Below are 21897 nucleotides of genomic sequence, written 5' to 3' on the forward strand. Positions count from 1 at the left end.
GGTTCATAGCAACCTCTTTGTTATAATTCATACTTTATTACTACTATTAGTTAGTAAGATAGTTTGAAAATCCATAATTAACGTTGGGTAGCCTAATTACTTTGACTAAGTTAGTGGCTCATTTCAACGATATTTTTACACTTAGATATTTCAATTTCCTTATTCTAGTGCTATTGCGAAAGTCACACATGAAATGGTAAATGCGATATTATGAATCTAGTATTATAGGATATATAAGTCAAGATTAGAAGTTGAAAATTTTCACACATTGTTTCTAGAAATTCTTTTGAATTCAAACAATCTAAGTGAAAGTAATGACCTTTTACTATTCCTACGTTCAATGTTCATGACTCACGTTTCTATCACAAGAATAATTCTGTAAATTTGAAGTGGGATGTACACTAAAAAGTGTTAAATTAATAGACACTTAATTTCCTTTTTTTAGTTTTTTCGTAATGATGAACATAATTTTTTTTTCTTTGGTAGAAAAAAAATACTCTTCTATCTCGAAGAATGAATGGAATCTGGTGCTCGAATACATTATTTTATTGAGTCTCACTATTTTTGTAAAATACATTTCCTTTAATTTTCTTTTCCAAATTTATTCTCCACCTTCTGCGTGTTCATGCTACGAATATTCTCTCCGTTTTATTTAATTTAAAGATTTGAAGATTTATATTTTATATTTTTATATCTGATATTAAATGAATATTTCACCAAAAAGATAAAATAAAAAAGGGAGTAAGTTAAATAAATTATAAGATGTGATTGAAGTGAAGGAAGTAATTTCCATTTCTTTGAAGTCGTCCATATGCAATCCTTGTGGAAAAGCATGTTAATAATTTGTATTATTACGAATTCCCTTTTTGTTGGTAAAGTTGTTAATTAAATATTAGTCGTAAGTCGTAACACACTATTTTCTCTATAATATTTTGACACTTTTAATTTTCTTGTAATTGACTAGCACTTTCAAAGTATTCCACTAAATTCTTCCTTCGGTTCTATTGCTCCAAATTGATAATGGGGGAAAAAAGATGAGTGGCATATGCTCCCATTAAGTTATCTTTAATTCTTTATCACTTTCTTGAAATTATTTCTTTTTAAGCATTTATGAATCAAATCTATAGATTACCAAATCTTTCATATTTAATTCATCAACCAAATTGTTACAAAATAAAAAATTTAAAAATAAAGGCCCCTCCATTTTTTACATTCTCCCCTAACATAATTTAAAAGAGGAAGACATCAATACTATAATGAGATTTTGGAAAGAGAAAGTGACAAATAAAAAGAAAAGAACACATAAGAAAACACTCGAATACATTGAAATGTGACATTATGATGAATTGATGAGAAAGAGAAAGAAGAAGACAAATAATTGAGAATTAGATGGCACAATTATAATGGCATTGATCCAAAACGAAGAATAGACATCATCATCAAAATGCCAACCTAACAAAAACCCCACATTTTTATCTCCTAAATCAGCCTTTGTCAGTTTTTTTTTGACAACCAAGAATTTATTGTTCAATTATACCTATTCCCACCCTTGGTTACCCCACCCCACCACCCACCCACCCTCCCTAATGAATTGACCCAAGCAAAGAATCCCAGTATTGTTGGCCCATGTTTGTTTCTGTACAGATTTGTGATGAGAGCTTTTGTGGGCCCAATAGAAAGTGATTGCACAAAAAGTTGTCCAATGTGCACATTTATTCCCATATTCCCATTTTCTTAGGTAGATCATATGTGAAAGTGGACAAAACCAGGCAATGAATAAATTGACCCCTATTATGGGTGGGGTGGGATGGGAGTGTTCAACCTTTTATGGGTTTGGGGACACATACAAATCTCTCTTTGAGATGATTCTTTTGTTGATGTTGATTTATTGCATTGTGACGACCGATAGATCTAGGAAACGAAACTTGTGAGATCAGACATAATGGACAAGGTCATCATCAGCGTCGATAAGTAGAGGTACTGGTGCGGTCGTCAATAGCAGTGGATGTCGGACGAATAACGAAGATGAACACTGCCACACCGAATTTAATGGAGTCTTCTGACCCTTATAAGCCAGTTGTGGATCAGTCGACTCCCCCGACCCCACCTGCATCCGCTATTGATTGTGAGAGGGGAATTTGATTAGTGGTGATTAAACTATTTTGTCCACACTCCTCATAATACATAAAACATTTTTATGGTGTTTTCTTTATTTTTAAAAGGTAGGTTCTTGAGCTTTCACATCCTTGTAAGTGAAGAAAAATATGAAATGGACCCTCCAAGAATTGTGCCTTGATGGCTACCAAAGTGTGGAGCAAAAGTGAATTGGAGGTAAAGGTAAAGGTATTTTTAGTTTACCCCATTCAAAGTGGGAATCCAAAACCCCAACTAAGTTGAATGATTGGGAAAAAAGCAATATCTTGAAAAGAAATCACACTTCTCCAAAACCCATAGCATTTTCATGGTCCACACATCATATTCCACCACCAAAAACACACACTTGTATGAATATAAATATATTTGTATTTTCACATAGTGGAAACCCAACTCCTCATCTATATCTTTGGTACAATGATTATGCCTACCTTTTCATAGTACAAAGTACTACACAAATCCTGTTACACCAACATCATGACAATGTCAATTTGTCTTAGTGGAATTGATATTTTTCCACATTCTTTAATTTTTTTTTATACCAAAAGTGAAAATGATGCACACAAAGGCAAGAAAAAAAGATATTCTAATGGAAAAAGAGAAGAGTAGTGGACTTCCAATAGCACCATGCATAATTTAAATTACACTTTTTGTTTTCTTTTTTTTTCCCCCACTTTGTGAAGGAATATGAATCCAAGATAGTGCTATTTTCACTATAAAATAAAGTTCACAATATCAAGAATTTTGTTGCCTTTGTTGGGTGTATGGATAGACCAACTTTTTCTTTTTTCACCCTACCTTTTTCACTTTCTTTAGTAATCCTTAATTTAGTAGTATTATTTTTAGCCGCAAAGTGATTAATTTGTTAATACAGCTAATTAGATTCTCTCTCTCTCTCTCTATGATGGGCTTTACTAGGAACGAAAGTAAATGGGCCATTACTATATTGGGTGTTAATTCATTTTAATGGGCCATTTTAATTAAATTTATATATTTGGGCCTTTCAATTCAATTTAATTTGGTCATATGTGTTGTGGTTTTATTCTTGTTACAAACAACGTTTGGAGTCTTTTAGCAATAGTACAAGTCGATTTGAGTTAAATAAACAAATATCTAAGTTTTTTTTGTAGTTTAAATTGAGTCATAAAAGAACTTTATTTTGTTACATCCTGTGAATTAAATTCTTGTTGCACTCATACAAACATACCATTAGTATTGTAAAACATAAATTATGAATTAAATTTTAATTTTAGTATATGGGCAGATATATGTTTTGGGCTTCAGCAAATGCTGTGATTATTATTACTTCTACAAAGTAATGCGACTAAACATTAAGTGGGCCAGATATGTTTTGTTTGGGCCGTTTTTATTTGAAGGCCCAATCACTTAATGGGTTTGCTATTCTAGAAGGTAGCTGAGCTCACATGTAAATGAAATTAGCCCTAGCTGGTACAATAACTAATGGCAGTGGCAACCGTTGACAATATGTGATCGGGCCTAAGCTGCACATAGATCGCCCATTAGGCGGAGCAATCTGGGCCCTCTATACGGACTGTATAGAGGTCCAGGTTGCATGGAATTAATCACTCAGTGAACACCATGTGGTAATGAATGTTGGAAAATTTTGAAACTTTTTTTTTCATATAGCATCAGTTAGAGGGTGTTATATGGGGTTAACTAATGTTTGATTTGTCATTTACATATTGTGCTAGGCCCAAGTTATGGGGTCAGGCCCGCCTAATAAAGGCGGATAGTGTCAGTTACCATAACTCTAAAAATTGGTCTGATACATAACTGGGGAGTAGATATTTTGGGTGCAATTACTGAAATACCCTTGCCATTTACTCATTCTCATCAAAATTAAATTTCTGAATCTCCTCTTTCATCTTCATCGGAAGCGAAGTTCTTCAAACTCTTCGAGTTCGCCTCTATTCAGGCCGAGGCGTTTCCCGATCACTGCTCAGGTTGGCGTACTCGGAGACCCAGCTCGCCTGCAGTTAGGGTGATGGTTTGCGGCGGCAGCGGAGGGGTGGGTAGAGGAAGGTGCAGTGGAGGTAATGGAGAAAGAAAGGGGAGATGAGGGCGGCGGTGGGTGGAGACTGGAGAGGGAGAGTTTTTTATGAGGGGGAAGAGGAATAAGCTGTGAATAAAAAAATAAATGAGGTTATGGTGGAAAGTGATGTTCTTGCACAAGAATCAAACAAAAGTTTTAAAGCAATACAGAATTAAAAAATGACAAACCAAACGTCTAAGTTGGAAAAGCTAACTGCACAAAAGGAACTCCCTATCTGATTCCAAACATTTTCTCAAGAAAAGAAAACTGACAAACCAAACAAGCCCTAGCGTTTTAGAACTTTGTGGTCTCTTCGTGGCACATAGGTGGTGTTTGAAATTGACACGAAAAACAAATGCGATATGAGAATAATATAAGCATGATTCGAATTTATAGCCGTTGCTATGAATGTTCTAAGAGATTATATATTTAAATATCAGGACATTTTCGAGGCCGAACTACCGAAGTACTACTACTATATTTTTGAGTACTACTACTATATTTTTGAGTAACTAGGGCTAGATGAAGATGTAAAAGAGGAAATAATGACAAATGCAATTATCTAGGTGGTCTCTGTCTAAATTCCTATTCTCTCTCATTTCAATTTTTTTACCTACTATACCTAACTTCTTCCATGAAATGTGATTGAGTGGACTCCCTACTAATCCTATTTTCAACACATTTTGTGACTTACTTTATTATACGATTGAGACAGTTCGACGTGGTACATTTTTATACTAATAATTATAACAATAAATTAATACCCATTGATGATTGGATAATTGGTTGTATATTTTTTCTATTATTTGTTAGAGGGTTGATAAATTTTAGCAACTAGTTTAACGACATTCACGTGTAGAGGTGGTTACATATCCTTTTAATAGTTGAAGTTCAGTACAATTGTTTTATTTGTTTTAGTAATAAGTCATACTCCACACTACTTTTCAATAAATTATTCATGCTTTGTAAATGTAAAACAAATACTCTCCCATCTCATATTAGAATTAAGTTCAGCATGAATTTTAGTAAGAAATATTAATTAAAAAATAAATAAATTATAAATCTCATTTTTATATTTATTATAGTAGTATAATGAATCTCTATTGCCGGATAAACTTATATTAACAATGTTATATCGGTGTTCATTTAAGTTCCCACCAATATTATTTTATATAAAAATACAGCAAAATTGCAATTAAAAAAAAGTTGGTCAAAAAGCATTGAACAATGTGATTAACTAAATAGATGGCTGCATATAACCTACCAAGTTCTACCAATTACTATATTTAATTTTGTAAAGAAATTTAGTCAAACAAATTTCTGTACAAAGTTCTGACTTCTGACATTCAAATAGTAATTAAATTAAATATTTGTAAGTCCCACTTTAAGGATGCAATAATCTAGATTATCAAATACAGAGCATTTAAATAGCACAATCAAACTATTGGATAACTGATTAATAGATAAAAAAAAGTAACATCAGCTCTGGGAATATACCATGAAAAAGTGGTCTATATACTTACGAGTCCAATTAGGTTCCATTACTTTAAATAAGTAAAATTTATTCATATAAATAAAAATTTAAAATAAGGGGAAAATTTTATGTGCCTTTACTATCTAACTAGTTCCATTGTATACTTCAAATAAAATTATAAATAGTAGTATAGTACTAGTACTATATACTAAATGAAATGGACTGATATGTTACAGATAATCTATGAGCACCATTTATAAATTAACAAATCATTAAGGTTTATATAATTTGTAAACTTCATCATTCTAATTTCTAATGTAATAAAGTAAAATAAAAATATTCGAACGCCGACAAATGAAATTCCTTCGAATCCATTCCTAGATATTGAATTTTAAAATAAAAAATCAGAACTATATCGATCGCCAATATAGAATTAAAACACACGCACCACACTTTATAGATAATACAACGTTTTATCTTTAATTAATAGATCGGATATTCGAGTCGTCACAATCACGAGTTAAACGGAAGTTGCTGCATAATTTAATTAATTCCGTGTGGGACACCTACCTACAGTTTATAATTGAGGACTGTTTGTTAATGTCAAAAAGGAAATTCAACATCCATTATTGAACTACCAATTATTGTGGTTGCAAAACTTTAATCATATTTAATAGCCATTTTGGTTCCTCTTTCTAATTTTTTTATAATAGTATTTTATTGTTAGTCATGCACATTAATTTGGGATTTCCGTAATTACTTAATTTAATTGCATCAATTTTATCAACGAATTGAAATCCGGCCCAAGCACGATCACTTGTAAATTTAAGTTGACCAAATCAATCGAGAGTAATTACCAAAACATTATCATTTTAGATTAAATTAAGCTAAATGTTCAACAATTATTAGATAACATTTTAAATTAGTATACAAAAATCTGGTCAAAGATCTGTAATTCATAAATAATTAGTACTCATTTTTACTATATATTGGTAGCAAATATAAAGGAGTTTAAGTCCGATTTTTAATGTATTACGGAAATACATAAACAATAATAAATTATATGAATGATTTGACATAAAATACACACAACAATTAATTATTTTAATTATGACTTATACAAATAATACTAGTGTGGTAGTACATGAGTTGGATTTAGTTGGAGAGTGCACTGTTAAAGTAAAGATTCTGCAATAATCACTTGATTCTTCTATTAAATAAGGTATTTTTTTTGTGCTAAATTCTTGGATTTCTTTTGACATTTTCATCGTGGTAAAATCTCCAACTTCCTCTGCAAAAATTAATTTTGATAAATTGAAAAACAATACAATCTGATCCAGAATTTTAGTCTTGCCACCACACACTAACTCTCTCTCTCTCAACAAGGAAGAAAAATTATGGGAAGGCTTCTTTGCAGACACAAATCAGGATTAGCAGAAACAGTGTCAGGTGATTAATTCCTTCCATTCTCTTCTAATTGGTTTCTTTATTATTGTTTAATTCTTGGATTTATTATTTCTGCATACATTATTTTTTAATTTTACTTTGTTGGGTTTATGCACAAAGGAAAGCTTCTTTTTGTGGGCCGAATTTTATGTATATTTGTTTTTTTTTTGTTGCTTTATTTCGAAAGTTTGGATCTTGAAACTGAATTGTAGTTCTTGAATATCCGTACAGAATTCAGTGTGGAGATTGAAGATAATTTGAAATGCTGATTAGGTTTTGGTTAGTATTTGGGGAATAATCTTCTTGGTTTGTTAGCATTTCATTTCCCCTAATTTTGTTGGAAGATAAAGATTCGATTTTTATTTCTAGAAATTTGGGGATAATCTTCTTGGTTTGTTAGCATTTCATTTCGCCTGTTTTTGTTCGAAGATAAATATTCGATTTTTATGTTTATTTCAAAAAAATTGGGGGATTTCTAAATGTGGGAAATCAGTGAATAAAGAGAGAGATTCTTGGTGAGTGATTGGGATTTGGGGGTGATTGGAAGATATGACAATGGAGGAAAAAGGAGTGAGTGAAGCATTGTTGAGGGCGGAAGAAGACGAAGACGACTTCAAGAGCTGCTGCGAAGACGAGGATGAATTGGATTTGAAGGAGAAGGAAGACAATGTGAAGGTGGATTTAGATGAAAATGTAGTTAAGATGTATTTTAAGGGTGTGTCTGTTGCTTGCCCCGGTGATTCGGGCTCTAGGATATCAGGAATTGGGGTGGTTATGGAGAGGCCGGGTTGTTCAGCCCCAGTTCGGATCCAGAAGAAGCTCGATTTCTATGTCGAGGAGCCGATTGCAGAGTGTTTGGCGTTGCTGGATGGTTTGTCCGAGGCTATACAGCACGAGGCGAAGTGCGTTTTCGCCTTCACAGATTCTGAAATCTTGCATAGTCAGGTGAATCTTGCAAAATTTTTAGCGTTTAAGATGTTTGATTTGACTATATTTGATCAAGAATTGGTGTTTTTTAGGTTGAATGTTGAATCTGATGTGAATTTATGTGTTAGATTGTTGATGAGAAGATTGCTGAGAGTCCTCTTTTGGTGGCATTGAGGCAAAGAATCATGGAACAAGCACGTAATCTCGAGACGTTTGTGTTAAAACTCGTCCCGGCCAGCGACCTAGATAGGGCTTTGGGTTTAGCTCGAGTCACTGTTGGTATAGTCTCCTCTTGTGGTGGTGTCGGGGAGGATTCAACGGAGAGCTGCTCGATCTGTTGTGAGGAGAAGCTCTCGTCGATGATGCTCTCGTTCAAGTGCTCCCACGAGTTCTGTTCCAACTGTATGAAAACGTACGTCGAGGGTAAAGTGCGTTGCGGTCGAGTGCCGATCAGATGCCCTGAATCAGGATGCAAGTATTGTATCTCGGCTTCCGAGTGCAAACTGTTTCTCCCCGTTGCCTCGTATGAGTCTCTGGAGAGAGCAAATGTGTTGAGCTCGAACAAGATATATTGCCCGTATCCTAATTGCTCGGTGCTGCTTGATCCCCGTGATTGCTTGTCATCGAGCCAGTTGGACAACAGCTGTGTGGAGTGTCCCGTCTGTCAAGGGCTTGTCTGCGTTAACTGTGAGGTCGCGTGGCATTCCTCCATGACCTGCGAGGAGTACCAAAGTCTCCTGTCGGAGGAGAGGGACGCGTCCGATTCGACCTCGCTTCGTCTGGCTCGGATCACGAGGCGCAGACGCTGCGATCGTTGCAGGACAATGGTCGAGCTAACTCACGGTCGCTACCACATGAGATGCTGGTATGATGATTTCTTGATATTATTGTTGACAGGGTTAATAGCCGTTTAAATCATGAAATTTGGTCACATTCTGGTCGATCCCATGAAATTTAAAATTGAATTATTAAATCACGAAATTTTAGTCCTTTCTCAATTATCCAAAAATGTTGTCTTTTGATGACGTATAAAATGACGTACTCCCTCCGTCCACGAATAGGAGTCCCGGTTGGCCATTTTCATCCGTCCGCCATTAGGAGTCCCGGTTAGACATTTTATCTTGGGAGTATAAAAAATGACCTCATTGTTCCCTTAATTTAGAAGCTGCAATTAATTTTAATCCACTTTGATTGCAATTTCTCACTTTCTCTCTTAATGTTAGATTTCATTATTCCAAAGAATAAAGCAAATAATAATATAAATGGGTCCCACATTCCACTATCACACACTTTAATTATTACACTCAAACTTTTCTTAAAATCCGCACCCAATTCAACCGGGACTCCTATTCGCGGACGGAGGGAGTATTTCATTAATGCGGATGTGGAAACGTTAAACGACTACATTACTTAACACTACTTCAGCTAGTCACGATGACATTAATTTCACTAGAAATTGTTGATTCGTGTACGAGAAATTGTTCGCTACGATTTTCGTTCATAATTCACATGTGCGTGCTCGATTCTTCAGGTGCGGTCACAAGTTCTGCTACTCGTGTGGGGAGGACTACGGGGATGGGAATCGGACGTGCCAGTGCGCGTTTTGGGAGGACGACTTCACGGAAGGGATGGTCGCGTACCCTTCCCAGCAGCTGGAGCAGTGGGCGTGGGACTCGTTCGAGCCGCTCCCGATCGCATCGGGCGCGTACTCGGAACAAGAGCGGTCACAGCTGGCGCTGATTCAGAGGTTCCTCGCTGGGGGCTTCAGCTTGGGCGACGAGGATCCGCATCAAGCCCCTCCGCAGTGCACGGACTCGTATGCGGACACGATGAAGGATCTGCGCCAGCTGCCTTGGCTCGAGAGGTTCGTCTCAGTGATAAGCGACGACTTCTACGAAGACTACGTACAATGATGCGAGATTTAGGAGAGGTAGAGCAACTCACTCTCACTCCTTTAGAAATTACGAGTTTTAGCTGCGATTACCGAACTCGTGCTCGTGTTTGTGTTCGTGTTTCGTGATGTTTAGATTACATCGGATGTATAACGGTCAAGAGATATATGTTTGCTATATGATTTAAAAGCAAAATAGATCACAATTGATTGATTGTTCACTATTTGAGTTATTGCTTTTTTTTTTTCAATTCCATTTTAGTTATTCTTCAATACCATTTTAGTTATTCTTCAATTCCATTTTAGTTATTCTTCAATACCATTTTAGTTATTCTTCAATACCATTTTAGTTATTCTTCAATTCCATTTTAGTTATTCTTCAATACCATTTTTTTAAAGGAATTGTCATTATAAATTGAAAATAATTAACTAATTTAAATTCCTAAATTACATTACATATCAATAAGTGATTCATACGACCGTTCCAAATTAAGTGATACAGTAAATATTTTTTTTGGCAAAAATTAATTGTTTAATCCTTTTCAATTTATTACTTTTTCACTTGTAAATCATAGTATTACTCCTTTATACTTGACTTCAGTTAAATCAACTAAATACCACTTTTTAATTCTTTTTCGAAAAGAAATTTATAATGCTTACTACTTTTCATGCCTCACTCGGTCACTCCTTAATTTTTTCTCCAACACCCACTTCTCAAAGAAAGATTCCAAAGTTTTAATATATCAAATTTAATTATATTAAATCGAGGGTTTTCAAATTTTGAAATTGGAGTCTATTAAAAGAGCATTCACGTTTTGGTCATGATGATTAATCATCAAGCAAAAAAGTGATGATTTATTACGCCTCAAAATTTTTTTTTCTGGTTGTCATCATTGAAATAAGATGAATCAATTTCAATTTAAAAAAATTGACGTTCTTATATACTCCCTCCGTCCTATGTTACTTGCACGGTTGCTTTTCGGCTCATCACAAACTCTTTCACTATTTATAGTTTTAGAATTAATGCATTTTATTAATATATTAGATTAAGTTAAGAGCTCATTTATTAAGTAATTTCTCATTACACTTAAAATTCTAATTTAATTACATTAAAAAATCAATCTCAAATTTACTGTCTACAATGAATAATGCGAGTAACCTGAGAAGGGGAGAGTAAAATTATAATAACAATACAATAAAATCCCATATTTTTTATGAGTGTTTGTGAATAAATCCCATGTTTTATACGAATGTTTGTGAATAAAATAATTAGTAATCACTAATTACACTCACAATTGGACTCATTCAACGGTCTGCTAATCCTTTTTGACAAACATGATTATCAAATTACTTAATGTTGCTAAACTATTAAATATCCAAATCCCAAGAAGCTCAGCCACGTATTTCATTATTTTAATTTAAAAATGGGCCCAAATGACAAATAAAGTCTTAATCTAAAAGACAAACACCAAAGTCGTGCGTAATAAAACACATCACCTCAACTATTTTATTCTACAACGAAGCTTCCTCGTAGGACCCACCACCAAAGAAAAAAATCAAACATTTCAATTTTAATTATTAATCCCACATTCTTTCGGTGTGTTTTACTCATAGCGAAATATTTCTAAATGTCAATATTATTTTCTCAATTCGTCCACCATTAATATATTTAATACTTTTTTATGTCTCTTTTATATTTTTATTAATAAATCACATAGTATTATATTAATTAATTTATAAAAATTATGATTCTCCTCATTTTTATTAAAGTTTCAAATTCAGTCGAGCCCAAATAGATTTTTCATGTGTACTAGTAAAACACTCCTATTTTTTTTAAAAATAACAACTATTTCTATTTTAGGCAGTTTCTTAAAAATAAAAACTTTAGAATTTTTCTATTTAGGATTGGCCCCACAATCCACTAACTCTACTTTCACTACTTTTTCTCTTCTTCTCTCTGACTTTACTCATTTTTCATTTCCTCTCTTTTACTTTACCAATTATTCTCACTTACTTACCAATTATGCATTAAAATTCGTGTCGTTTCAAATATTTCTATTTTTTGAATACGGAGGAAGTAGTATTTCTTCCGTCTCAAGATGTCCACATTCTTGAATGACATGAGATTTTGGATGGAGATGGAGTAAGTAAAGAGAAATGTAATTGATATTATAAAAAATGAGTCACTTACCCTTTAAAAAGCCATATAAGTGGGAGAGTTATCCATACTTATATAGAGGAGCTTATCCATACTTATAAGAAGGAGGGTTTTAACATGCCCCCACGTGTGGACCGGAATAATACTTCGGATTTTCATCACGTGAGTAGGCAAAAGAAGGATAAAGAGATAAAATCCATCATCGACTTGGATCCGCTCTGATACCATATTAGAAATGAGTCACTCCCTCCTTAAAATGTCTTATAAATGGAAGAATAATCTCTACTTATATGGAGGAGCTAAGATCATCACCAAGTCGAGGTGAAAAAAGATTTAAGAGTTTCAATAAATACTTTTAATGAGGATAATGTGGAATAGATGGATTTATTTCTGAATATAAAAAATAAATAACTTAATTAGGACAAACTAAAAAAAAATATGGATATCTTATTATTATTAGTATTATTTTTATACATATTTTATTTTCTATTTATACAATACGTTAAACAATACTATTAGTTTGAATTTTGTGAACAACAAAAACCTGTCCATTTGAATAAAAAAAGAAAATAATTAAATAAAGAAGCAAAACTAATTACGTAAATCCATGATATAAGAAGGTGACGCGATAGCTCATGAGCGGTCGCCGACATCCGAAGCCTGACGTCATACGTGACGCCTTCAACGCAACTAACTAAGTGACACGTCATCATTTATCAGATTAAATTTACTAAACAACACAAAAGCCACCCGACACCTCACTTTGTGGGCCCGAACCCAACCACTCCGCCAAATTTTCAGCCCGCAGACCCGACCCGACCCGAATCCGGTCGGTGGAATTTCCACCTTCTTTCCTTTTAAACACCATTTTTTCCCCCAGAAATTCCTCACTGTTCTTATCAAATTGGGTTAGTGGGTCGATTAAAAAAAACATTTTAAAGCGAATTTCTGTAGTGCATTCGTCTGCAATTTACTGGGACCCGAAATGGCGCTGGAACAAGTGTGACTTCACTGTTAAATTAAAATCAAAAGCTATTTTTCCTCAGTCAACTCACGCAATTTCTTTGATTCCATCACGAAATTTCATTAAACCCACGTGGGTCCCTCTTTGGACTGTTTTCTCCCTTGAATTCTAAGCTTTAATTTTTGTGTTTTGGGTTGGGACTTGGGTGGCCTCTGGATCTAGCTCAATTGCAAATTCCTCCACCTTTTTCATCGCCAGCTTGAATAAGGTAAGGTTTAATTTCGGTTGAAGGGCTTGAATTCGTCTTAAAAAAGTGTTCTTGATTTAAGGGCTTGTTTGTTTTTTTTTTTTTTTTTATTTCAGCCGCGCCAGGAATCAAGAACACGTGAAATCTGTGGTGAATTGGTGTTATGATTGAGGGAGAGGGAAAAAAAACGTGTTGATTTGATGTAATTGTGAATTCTGTGGCTTTGTTGAAAAGGGGTGCCGTAGTATTTGATTCTTGGCAAAAGGGAATTTCTGCCGTGTGTTGCTTCTTTGGCATCATGATTCTCTCTCCTTTTTCTTTGCATAAGAGTGGGAGGAATTTGATGGTGGTGTTGTCAAATCGTTGCTGTTTCCTTGCATTTGTGAAGGGCATGAAATATCTCGAGTTTGTTTTTGGTTAGAGCTTTTTCAGTAGGTAGATTCAATATGAATGCTGTGGGAATTCGAATTCATCTTAGGTAGGAATAAACTCTTTGCTCATATGCTGTGGTGAATTGGTGATGGAGACCTCTGCAGAGCCATCATCTTCAATCAGCTTCACCTCCTCCTCCCGTTTCTCGAATGGATCAACCGCGAGCAACAGAATGCACGCCTCCGGTGGTGGATCGGATGCAGGGCCGAATCTCGAAATCATCAGCTTGAGCAAGCTGAGCAGCAATTTGGGGCAGCTGTTGTCGGATTCTGGTGGCGATTTTAGTGATGCGGAGGTTGTGGTGGAAGAGAGTAGCGTGGGCGTGCACCGGTGCATCTTGGCTGCCCGGAGCAAGTTTTTCAGTGACTTGTTTGCCAAGGATAAGGTTGTTGGTGGGAAGGAGGGGAAGCCGAGGTATTACATGGCGAATATGTTGCCTTATGGCAAGGTTGGATACGAGGCGTTTGTGATCTTCTTGAGCTACTTGTACACGGGGAAGCTTAGAGCTTCCCCGTTGGAGGTGTCTACGTGTGTGGATAGTTTGTGTGCTCATGATGCGTGTAGGCCCGCGATCGACTTTGCTGTGGAGTTGATGTATGCATCCACCATTTTTCAAGTCTCCGAGCTTGTTTCTCTTTTTCAGGTATAAAATGGCTAAGAACTCTACTCATTTGTTCAAGAATCGGATAATGCTTATTTGTATGTCGTTTTACTTGTGACGAACTAATGAGTTGTGAGATGTTTTCAAGTCTCCGAGCTTGTGAATCGTTATGAGGTATAATTGTGATCTTGAGTTGTTTTTAGATCGACTAATGTTCGAACAAGTTAATGGATAGTTTGTAGATAAAAATTAGCAAGTGCTTTCTCCTTCGCGAAAATCCGAGCATTTAGTGATGCAATCTTGAATTGCAGCGTCGCCTTCCGTTGTCAATTGAGTGATGAACAAATGAGTTATGAGATTTTTTTCGTGTGTATGAACTAATTGTGAATCGTTATGAGGTTTAATTAGGAATGTCGAGTTGTTTTTTGATGGACTAATACAAGTAGTTTATATGCTAGTCGCCTTTCAACTAATGTTCGAATGCGTTCTTAAATTGCAGCGTCGCCTTGTTAATTTGGTTGGGAAGGCTGTTGTTGAGGATGTCATCCCGATTCTCACAGTCGCGTTCCATTGTCAATTGAGTCAGCTCCTCACTGTGTGCGCCCACAGGGTAGCTCAGTCGGACCTTGAGACGATCTTCATTGAGAAGGTCCTCCCGTCTAGTGTTGCAGAGGATATTAAATTGCTTCGTCTCAATTTCCAATCAGAGCAAGAAAATCAAGCGCCTCCCGTGGATCCTATGCTCGAGAAGCACATCAAGAGAATACAAAAGGCGTTGGACTCGGACGATATCGAGCTCGTGAGGCTTCTTCTGACCGAGTCCGATGTAACCCTGGACGAGGCCTGTGCTCTGCATTACTCTGCAGCGTTTTGTGATCCCAAGATAGTTTCGGAGGTGCTTAGTCTAGGTCTAGCCGACGTCAATTTGAGGAATTCACGGGGCTACACGGTGCTCCATGTTGCTGCTAGGCGGAAGGAGCCGTCGATTATAGTGTCGCTTCTGACCAAAGGAGCGTCTGCAGCAGAGCCGACGTTCGATGGGCAGAGCGCTGTTAGTATCTGCAGGAGACTGACGAGGCCGAAGGAGTATCAGATGAAACGAGAGAAAGGGCAGGAAGCGAACAAGGACCGGATATGCATCGACGTGTTGGAGAGAGAGATGCGGAGGAATCCAACTGCAGGGCACGCGTCCTTCTTGTCCCTCGCGATGGCCGATGATTTGCACATGAAATTGCTATACTTAGAAGATCGAGGTAGCTCGTTGATTTTGATTTTTCAACTCGATTAGTAGTTCTTGATGTTTGTGTATCGTATTTTACAGTGGCGTTTGCTCGGATGTTCTTCCCTACCGAAGCGAAGCTAGCTATGGAGATCGCGTACGCTGAGTCGACTTCGGACCTTGCTGGCCTTCTAGCATCAAGAGGTTCGAGCGGGAACTTGATGGAAGTGGACTTGAACGAGACGCCCATCTCCCAGAATAAACGGCTCATTTCAAAAATAGAAACCCTATCTAGAACAGGTATAAGACGTTTCTCCTCCAACCAGTAGGTTTGAATGTCGTCTAGAGCTTCGGATTAACTTTTGTCGTTTTTTGGTGGCAGTTGAGTTGGGGAGGCGATACTTCCCGAATTGCTCGCAGGTGCTGGACAAGTTCATGGAAGACGACTTGCCCGATGCGCTCTACCTTGAGATGGGCACCCCGGAAGAACAGAAGATGAAGCGGACGCGCTTCATGGAGCTCAAAGACGAGGTTCATCGAGCGTTCAGCAAGGACAAAGCGAAGCTCCATCGCTCCGGGTTTTCGTCGTCGTCTTCCTCCTTCAAAGACATACCTCACAAAATATATAAAATTTGAGAAAGAAATAGAAAGAAAGAAAAGAAAGGTGTTCTTGCACTGTTTTCTACACTTGTAGAGATGTGTTTTTAGCAAGTTCTTGTAATAAATGTTTTAAGATGCATCAGTTACTAACCTTGTTTATTGAAAGGTAGTTTCTAATTTCTTGATTTTGTGAAGATGTGTAATTTTTAACTTTTGGTATTTATATTGTAAGTTTATTCGTTTTAGAATTTATTGGTAAATTTACCATGATGAATTATTGGTATGGGCTAAAACTGGGTTTCAATGCCAAATTGTAGTAATAGATAAAAATTAATCTAAATATTTGGGTATAATTTGTGTGTTTCCATACAAATGGAGTATACAATTAAGTCTTCCTATTTTAGATTTTGCTAATGTTGACTCAGATTGGGCTAAGAAACAATCGGCCTCAATTTACATTTTACAATGTGACATGTAATTGATGCATTTTTGTTATAGCCCAAAACATTAGTTCATTCCATCTCATTCAAGATGCCACATTTTTGCGTGGTAGTATGAGATTTTAGGTGAATTGTTGTCGGTTGAGTGGAATAAAATAAAATAAAAAATAATAATTGAATATTTTATTAAAAAGAGAAGAGAGAGGATAGTTAATTCCAAAAGTAGAAAATAGACATCTTAATTAAGATAAAAAAAAAACAGATGGGGATCTCGAATGTGATGGAGGAGTATCTTATACTGCTACTTAGAGATGTCAAGTGGACTGGGCTGGCCCGGCCTGGCCCAGGCCCGCTGAAGCCCGCCTATATTTTGGCCCAGGCCTGAGTCGGACTGGGCTGGGCCGGACTTTTCTTAATTTTGCTAAGCCCGGCCCAGCCCAAGCCCACTTGGCAAGTGGGCCGGGCCGGGCTTTATTTGATTTTTTAATTCATGTATGATAAAACAGTAACCACGCATCAAGACATCTGAGCCGTCGATTTTGTTTGATCACCAAAGATCAACGGCTCACGTTTAAATGCAATGGTCGTTTTGGAGATGAATGAGCTACGGGAGATGCGCTCCTCGGCTGGGACCACAAGCTGAGAGGAAGAGCTTCCACGTCAGCATATAAAAGTAGACGGGTAGCTCAATAGCTCACTTTTTGTATGCGTGCGTTTTCATCCCCAATTCAGAGTCTAATTTTAGGGTTCTTCTTCATCACTTGATTAAGCTTAGAGTGAAGCTAGATTAGAAGCGAGAGTTGGAATCTACTCAACGATTCAGTGTTTGTAATCTCTGTAAATCACCATCAATAATATCGCCCCCTTCCTTGCCCGTGGACGTAGATCGATTGGATCGAACCACGTAAAATTCTTGTGTGTTGTTTGTTTCGTTTCTTGCTCAACCGATCGACCCTCGTTTTATATCAAGTGGCGCCGTCTGTGGGAATCGGACGATCAGAGAAATCACCGATGGCGACGACGAGATTCGAAGCAGAGAAGTTCTCGGGTAAAAATGATTTTGGTCTGTGGCAGATCAAAATGAGGGCTCTGCTGATTCAGCAAGGCCTTGATGAAGCGATTCAGCCCATTGACGCGAAGGAGAAGGGAAAGGAAGAGCTCGACGAGAAAGATGCGTTGAAGATGGCGCAAATGGCCAAGAAGGCACACAACGCTATAGTTTTGAATCTGACCGACAAAGTGTTGCGGGAAGTATCGAAGGAGACTACGACATATGGGATTTGGACGAAGCTTGAAAGTTTTTACATGACCAAGTCTCTCGCCAACCGCTTATACATGAAGCAGCGACTGTTCTCATACAAGTTCTTGGAGGATCGCCCCTTTGCCGAGCAGATAGATGATTTCAGCAAGAATCTTGATGATCTTGAGAACGTGGATGGCCAGATGAAGAATGAAGATAAGGCCATCTTATTGCTAAATGAACTGCCTAAGTCTTACCAACACCTCAAAGATGCTATGCTTTTTGGTCGAAATGCGGATGCGGGCATCACCTATGAGGAAGTGCAGTGTGCTCTGCATTCAAAGGAGCTGGAGAGATCCTCAAATGCACCAGCTGATGGGGCTAATCAAGCCTTGAATGTCAAACAATTCAAGGGAAAGAAAAAAAAGGGGCAAAATGGTTTCAAGAATCCACAACAATCCAAGCATTTTGATGCAAGTGGAAAAGAGACCAGGAGCTGTCACTATTGCAAGAAGCCCGATCACCTTAAGAAGGACTGCTTTTCTTGGAAGAAGAAGCAGGCTGAGGGATCTTAGAATCAAGCCGATCTGACTCTTGAAGCAGATCCAGCTTAGGTTTTGAATGTTGTCGATAGAGAGATTGAGAGGGCTTGGATTATGGACTCAGAATGCAGCTTCCACATCTGCTCCTGCAAGGAATGGTTTGAGAACGAACTTGATGCTACTGGCTCAGTGATTCTTGGAAATGACCAGGTTTGTGCTGTCAAAGGAGTCGGGGATATCAGGCTCAGGACATACAATGGAGCAGTCAAGATAATCACACAAGTCAGGTACATTCCTGACATCAAGAGAAATCTTATATCAGTTGGCATTCTTGAATCTAAAGGTTATAAGATCATTACTGAAAAGGGACACATGATAGTTTCTAAGGATGGTGTTGATCTGATAAGAGCTAAGAGAAAAAATAGCTTGTATTATCTAGAGGCAGAGGCTATAGTAGGTTCTATGAATGCTGATTTCCAAAGATGGCATAAGAGACTTGGGCATATTGGTGAGAATGGGTTGAAGGAGCTGATCAAAAAGGGTGTTATAGAGTTACAAGCATCCTCAAAGCCTACCATATGTGAGTCTTGTGTGTTAGGCAAGAGTAAGAAATTTCCCTATGAAACTGGGATTCATTCATCAAAGGAAATTCTGAATTATGCTCACTCGGATCTGTGGGGGCCTGCTCAAACTCCTTCCATGGGTGGAGGAAGGTATTTCCTATCCATCATAGATGATTTTTCTAGAAAGGTTTGGGTGTACATCTTAAAGGAGAAATCTCAAGCTTTTGAGAAATTTAGAGAATGGTCTCTGCAGATGAAGCTCAAGAATGGAAGGTTTCTCAAGTGTTTGTCGATTTTGTTTGATCACCACAGATCAACGGCTCACGTTTAAATGCAACGGTCGTTTTGGAGATGAATGAGCTACGGTAGATGCGCGCCTCGGCTGGGACCACAAGCTGAGAGGAAGAGCTTCCACGTCAGCATATAAAAGTAGACGGGTAGCTCAATAGCTCACTTTTTGTATGCGTGCGTTTTCATCCCCAATTCAGAGTCTAATTTTAGGGTTCTTCTTCATCACTTGATTAAGCTTAGAGTGAAGCTAGATTAGAAGCGAGAGTTGGAATCTAATCAACAATTCAGTGTTTGTAATCTCTGTAAATCACCATCAATAATATCGCCCCCTTCCTTGCCCGTGGACGTAGATCGATTGGATCGAACCACATAAAATTCTTGTGTGTTGTTTGTTTCGTTTCTTGCTCAACCGATCGACCCTCGTTTTATATCAATGTAGATTAAAGAGGTTCTAAAAATATTTATGTCTCAATTACACGAAATATAAATTGAAATAATGATTAAGTTCATTTACTGAATTTGTACTAATATCATTTTCACATTCTTTACTGAATGAACAACCACTATTACAAATAGATGAAGTGGGGAGTGATCAATTGCTAACTCATCATTTAATTGCTAACTACAACTAATTTAAGGCCATATGATTTTAGAAAACGTGTGGTCTACAATTTGCCACGTGTAATTTTTATTTTTATTAATTAAATCGAAAAAGATAAAAAAAAACTTCAAATTAGGGTTTTGGATGAAAATGATATAGTGTTTCGAAAATATCAACACAATGCTTTGATAATGTCAACACAATTTAGGATTGACATTGTATATGCTTTATATTGACATATTATCTTAGCTGCATTGACATTAACCTGTGTACGAAAAATACGAAAATTCTAGATTTTTTTTTTCAAATTTTGACGTCGGAACATATGCATGTAGTATATCGTTGGAATCCTTTAAAATTATCTGTAATTTGATATATGTTATATGAATTTAAAGTTTTAGAATTTCTTTTAAAAGTTAGTTATAACTAACTTGACATTAATACCCCTATTAATATTTTTTGGAATTAATCCTATGGCCTTATTGATGTTTTTTGTTGATCGTATTGACATTTCATGGTTGATGATCTAGGCCTTTAATTTGAATATCTAATGACTATTATTGAGTTGTAGTTATCAATTAAGCATTGAGTTAGCAATATAACATTCCCCTAGATGATGATATATAAGTTATGAAATAACTAATATATGAGTAGTATATTCATTAGAGACTGAGGTTTGAATACCAAGATATGAGTAGTATTTTTAAAAATAAATAAACTTCACAATCATCCTTTAAACATCTTGGACAAAAATATTAGAAAAAAATTGCATATGGTCAAGATGGAATATTGTATTCATGTGGATTTAGTTGAGAACTTGGATATATATTAAATCTATTTGGTGAAATCTAATAAAATTGGAACAATACACAGAATATTAGCATGACTCATTCACAAGATTACGTGCATAAATCAGAAAATATATTATTATTAATGATTAATTAAATTAAAAATATTAATTATATATAAGGTGGGCCTCTAATGGGCCGGTCCTGGACTGGGCCTGGGCCTAAGATAGGCCCTGGGCCTGAGTTTATAAAATGGCCCAGATGGAGCCCACTTCAACTATTGAGCCTAGCCCAGGCCTGTTTCGTTTCACTGATGGGCTGGGCCAGCCCGACCCAGTTGACAACTATACTGCTACTACTATTTTTTAACTAAAAAAAGATTTGTTGGTGAATTGGACAAGGCAAAAGATAAGAAAATTGCTAGAATATAGATATGATATTTTATTAAAGATTGACGTGGCGTTAATCCGAAATTTATATTGCAATTAAAATTTTGATCGATTTTTAGCCTCTAATAGCTGGATTATTGCCCCATGTCATCAACAAAATCTATCAAAATTATTTTATGATAATTTGGTAAAAGTAGTAATTTTTTCTGTTCCACCACATTTTTCTTATGTCGCATGTTGCTTTCCAAACGCCAAGACAAATATATACAGTACTTAAGGTATTTTTTTCATCATAGATAATCCAAAACATTAACATCTCGATCGGTAAATAGGTTATTATTATTGCATTGAAATTTTAACACATGGCATTTTGCAAAAGGAAGTCAAATTATATGTATAGACTTTCAAATAAACAAAGAAAATAGTGCTTAAGATTCGTTCAGTATCAGGGAATCAAAATTATGTTGGAAATTGGAATTGATATTAATTTGAAGTTATACTACTCCTCCGTTCTTAGAAAATAGTCCATTTCATTTTAATGCATGTCTGCTCAAATTAGTTTACTTATATTATTGATAAAAATAATTCCATGGAAATGGACCTATACTATATTGTGAATGCTTCAATCACTTTTTCTTTCTATCTATTATCTAATTTATTAATTCTCAATTTTTAAGGGACGGCAGAGGTATTATTTTCGGTTCGAAAGCATTTGCTTGGTGTTAAGTAATTATAAATTTGTGTTCTACTTTCCATTTTTTATATGTCAAAAATCAATCAAAATTTGATGACTTTTTACCCAATCTTTTAATTGTGTAAAAAATATTTTGAGTTGTTTGTGTGAGTGTATGCGTGTGTGTGCGAGTGTGCAATGTGT

The 21897-nt window shown here is 36.2% G+C and overlaps 2 protein-coding genes and 1 non-coding gene across 4 annotated transcripts; all 3 read left to right on the forward strand.

Annotated features, from left to right (window-relative positions):
* Positions 1-6865: 6865 nt before the first annotated feature.
* Positions 6866-10166, forward strand: LOC125202077 (E3 ubiquitin-protein ligase RSL1-like). Of its 2 annotated transcripts, XM_048100401.1 has the most exons (5): positions 6866-6903; positions 7072-7130; positions 7359-8072; positions 8183-8919; positions 9586-10166. In XM_048100401.1, exons 3-5 carry the CDS (start codon positions 7677-7679, stop codon positions 9965-9967), a joined length of 1515 nt encoding a protein of 504 aa, XP_047956358.1. In that variant the 5' UTR covers positions 6866-6903; positions 7072-7130; positions 7359-7676; the 3' UTR covers positions 9968-10166. The 2 variants fall into 2 exon arrangements, with proteins under 2 accessions (XP_047956358.1, XP_047956357.1); XM_048100400.1 differs by lacking the exon at positions 6866-6903 and having other exon boundaries at positions 6963-7130.
* Positions 10167-13011: 2845 nt separating this feature from the next.
* Positions 13012-16411, forward strand: LOC125200636 (BTB/POZ domain and ankyrin repeat-containing protein NPR1-like). Its single transcript, XM_048098326.1, has 5 exons — positions 13012-13335; positions 13431-14389; positions 14847-15600; positions 15669-15866; positions 15949-16411. Exons 2-5 carry the CDS (start codon positions 13835-13837, stop codon positions 16200-16202), a joined length of 1761 nt encoding a protein of 586 aa, XP_047954283.1. The 5' UTR covers positions 13012-13335; positions 13431-13834; the 3' UTR covers positions 16203-16411.
* A 4264-nt stretch (positions 16412-20675) lies between these two features.
* Positions 20676-20776, forward strand: LOC125202951. Its single transcript, XR_007173276.1, has one exon. It is a non-coding gene; the product is annotated as a U6 spliceosomal RNA (small nuclear RNA).
* The last annotated feature ends 1121 nt before the right edge of the window (positions 20777-21897 follow it).

This window comes from Salvia hispanica, chromosome 1 (assembly GCF_023119035.1).
Source record: "Salvia hispanica cultivar TCC Black 2014 chromosome 1, UniMelb_Shisp_WGS_1.0, whole genome shotgun sequence".
Taxonomy (NCBI): Eukaryota; Viridiplantae; Streptophyta; class Magnoliopsida; order Lamiales; family Lamiaceae; genus Salvia; species Salvia hispanica.

Coding starts and splice junctions, on each gene's coding strand:
- LOC125202077 (XM_048100401.1), top strand. CDS start 7,677: ATGACAATGGAGGAAAAAGGAGTGAGTGAAGCATTGTTGAGGGCGGAA. Junction 8,073..8,182: donor CTGAAATCTTGCATAGTCAG/GTGAATCTTGCA, acceptor TTTATGTGTTAG/ATTGTTGATGAGAAGATTGC. Junction 8,920..9,585: donor CGCTACCACATGAGATGCTG/GTATGATGATTT, acceptor TCGATTCTTCAG/GTGCGGTCACAAGTTCTGCT.
- LOC125200636 (XM_048098326.1), top strand. CDS start 13,835: ATGGAGACCTCTGCAGAGCCATCATCTTCAATCAGCTTCACCTCCTCC. Junction 14,390..14,846: donor AGCTTGTTTCTCTTTTTCAG/GTATAAAATGGC, acceptor CTTAAATTGCAG/CGTCGCCTTGTTAATTTGGT. Junction 15,867..15,948: donor AGAAACCCTATCTAGAACAG/GTATAAGACGTT, acceptor TTTTGGTGGCAG/TTGAGTTGGGGAGGCGATAC.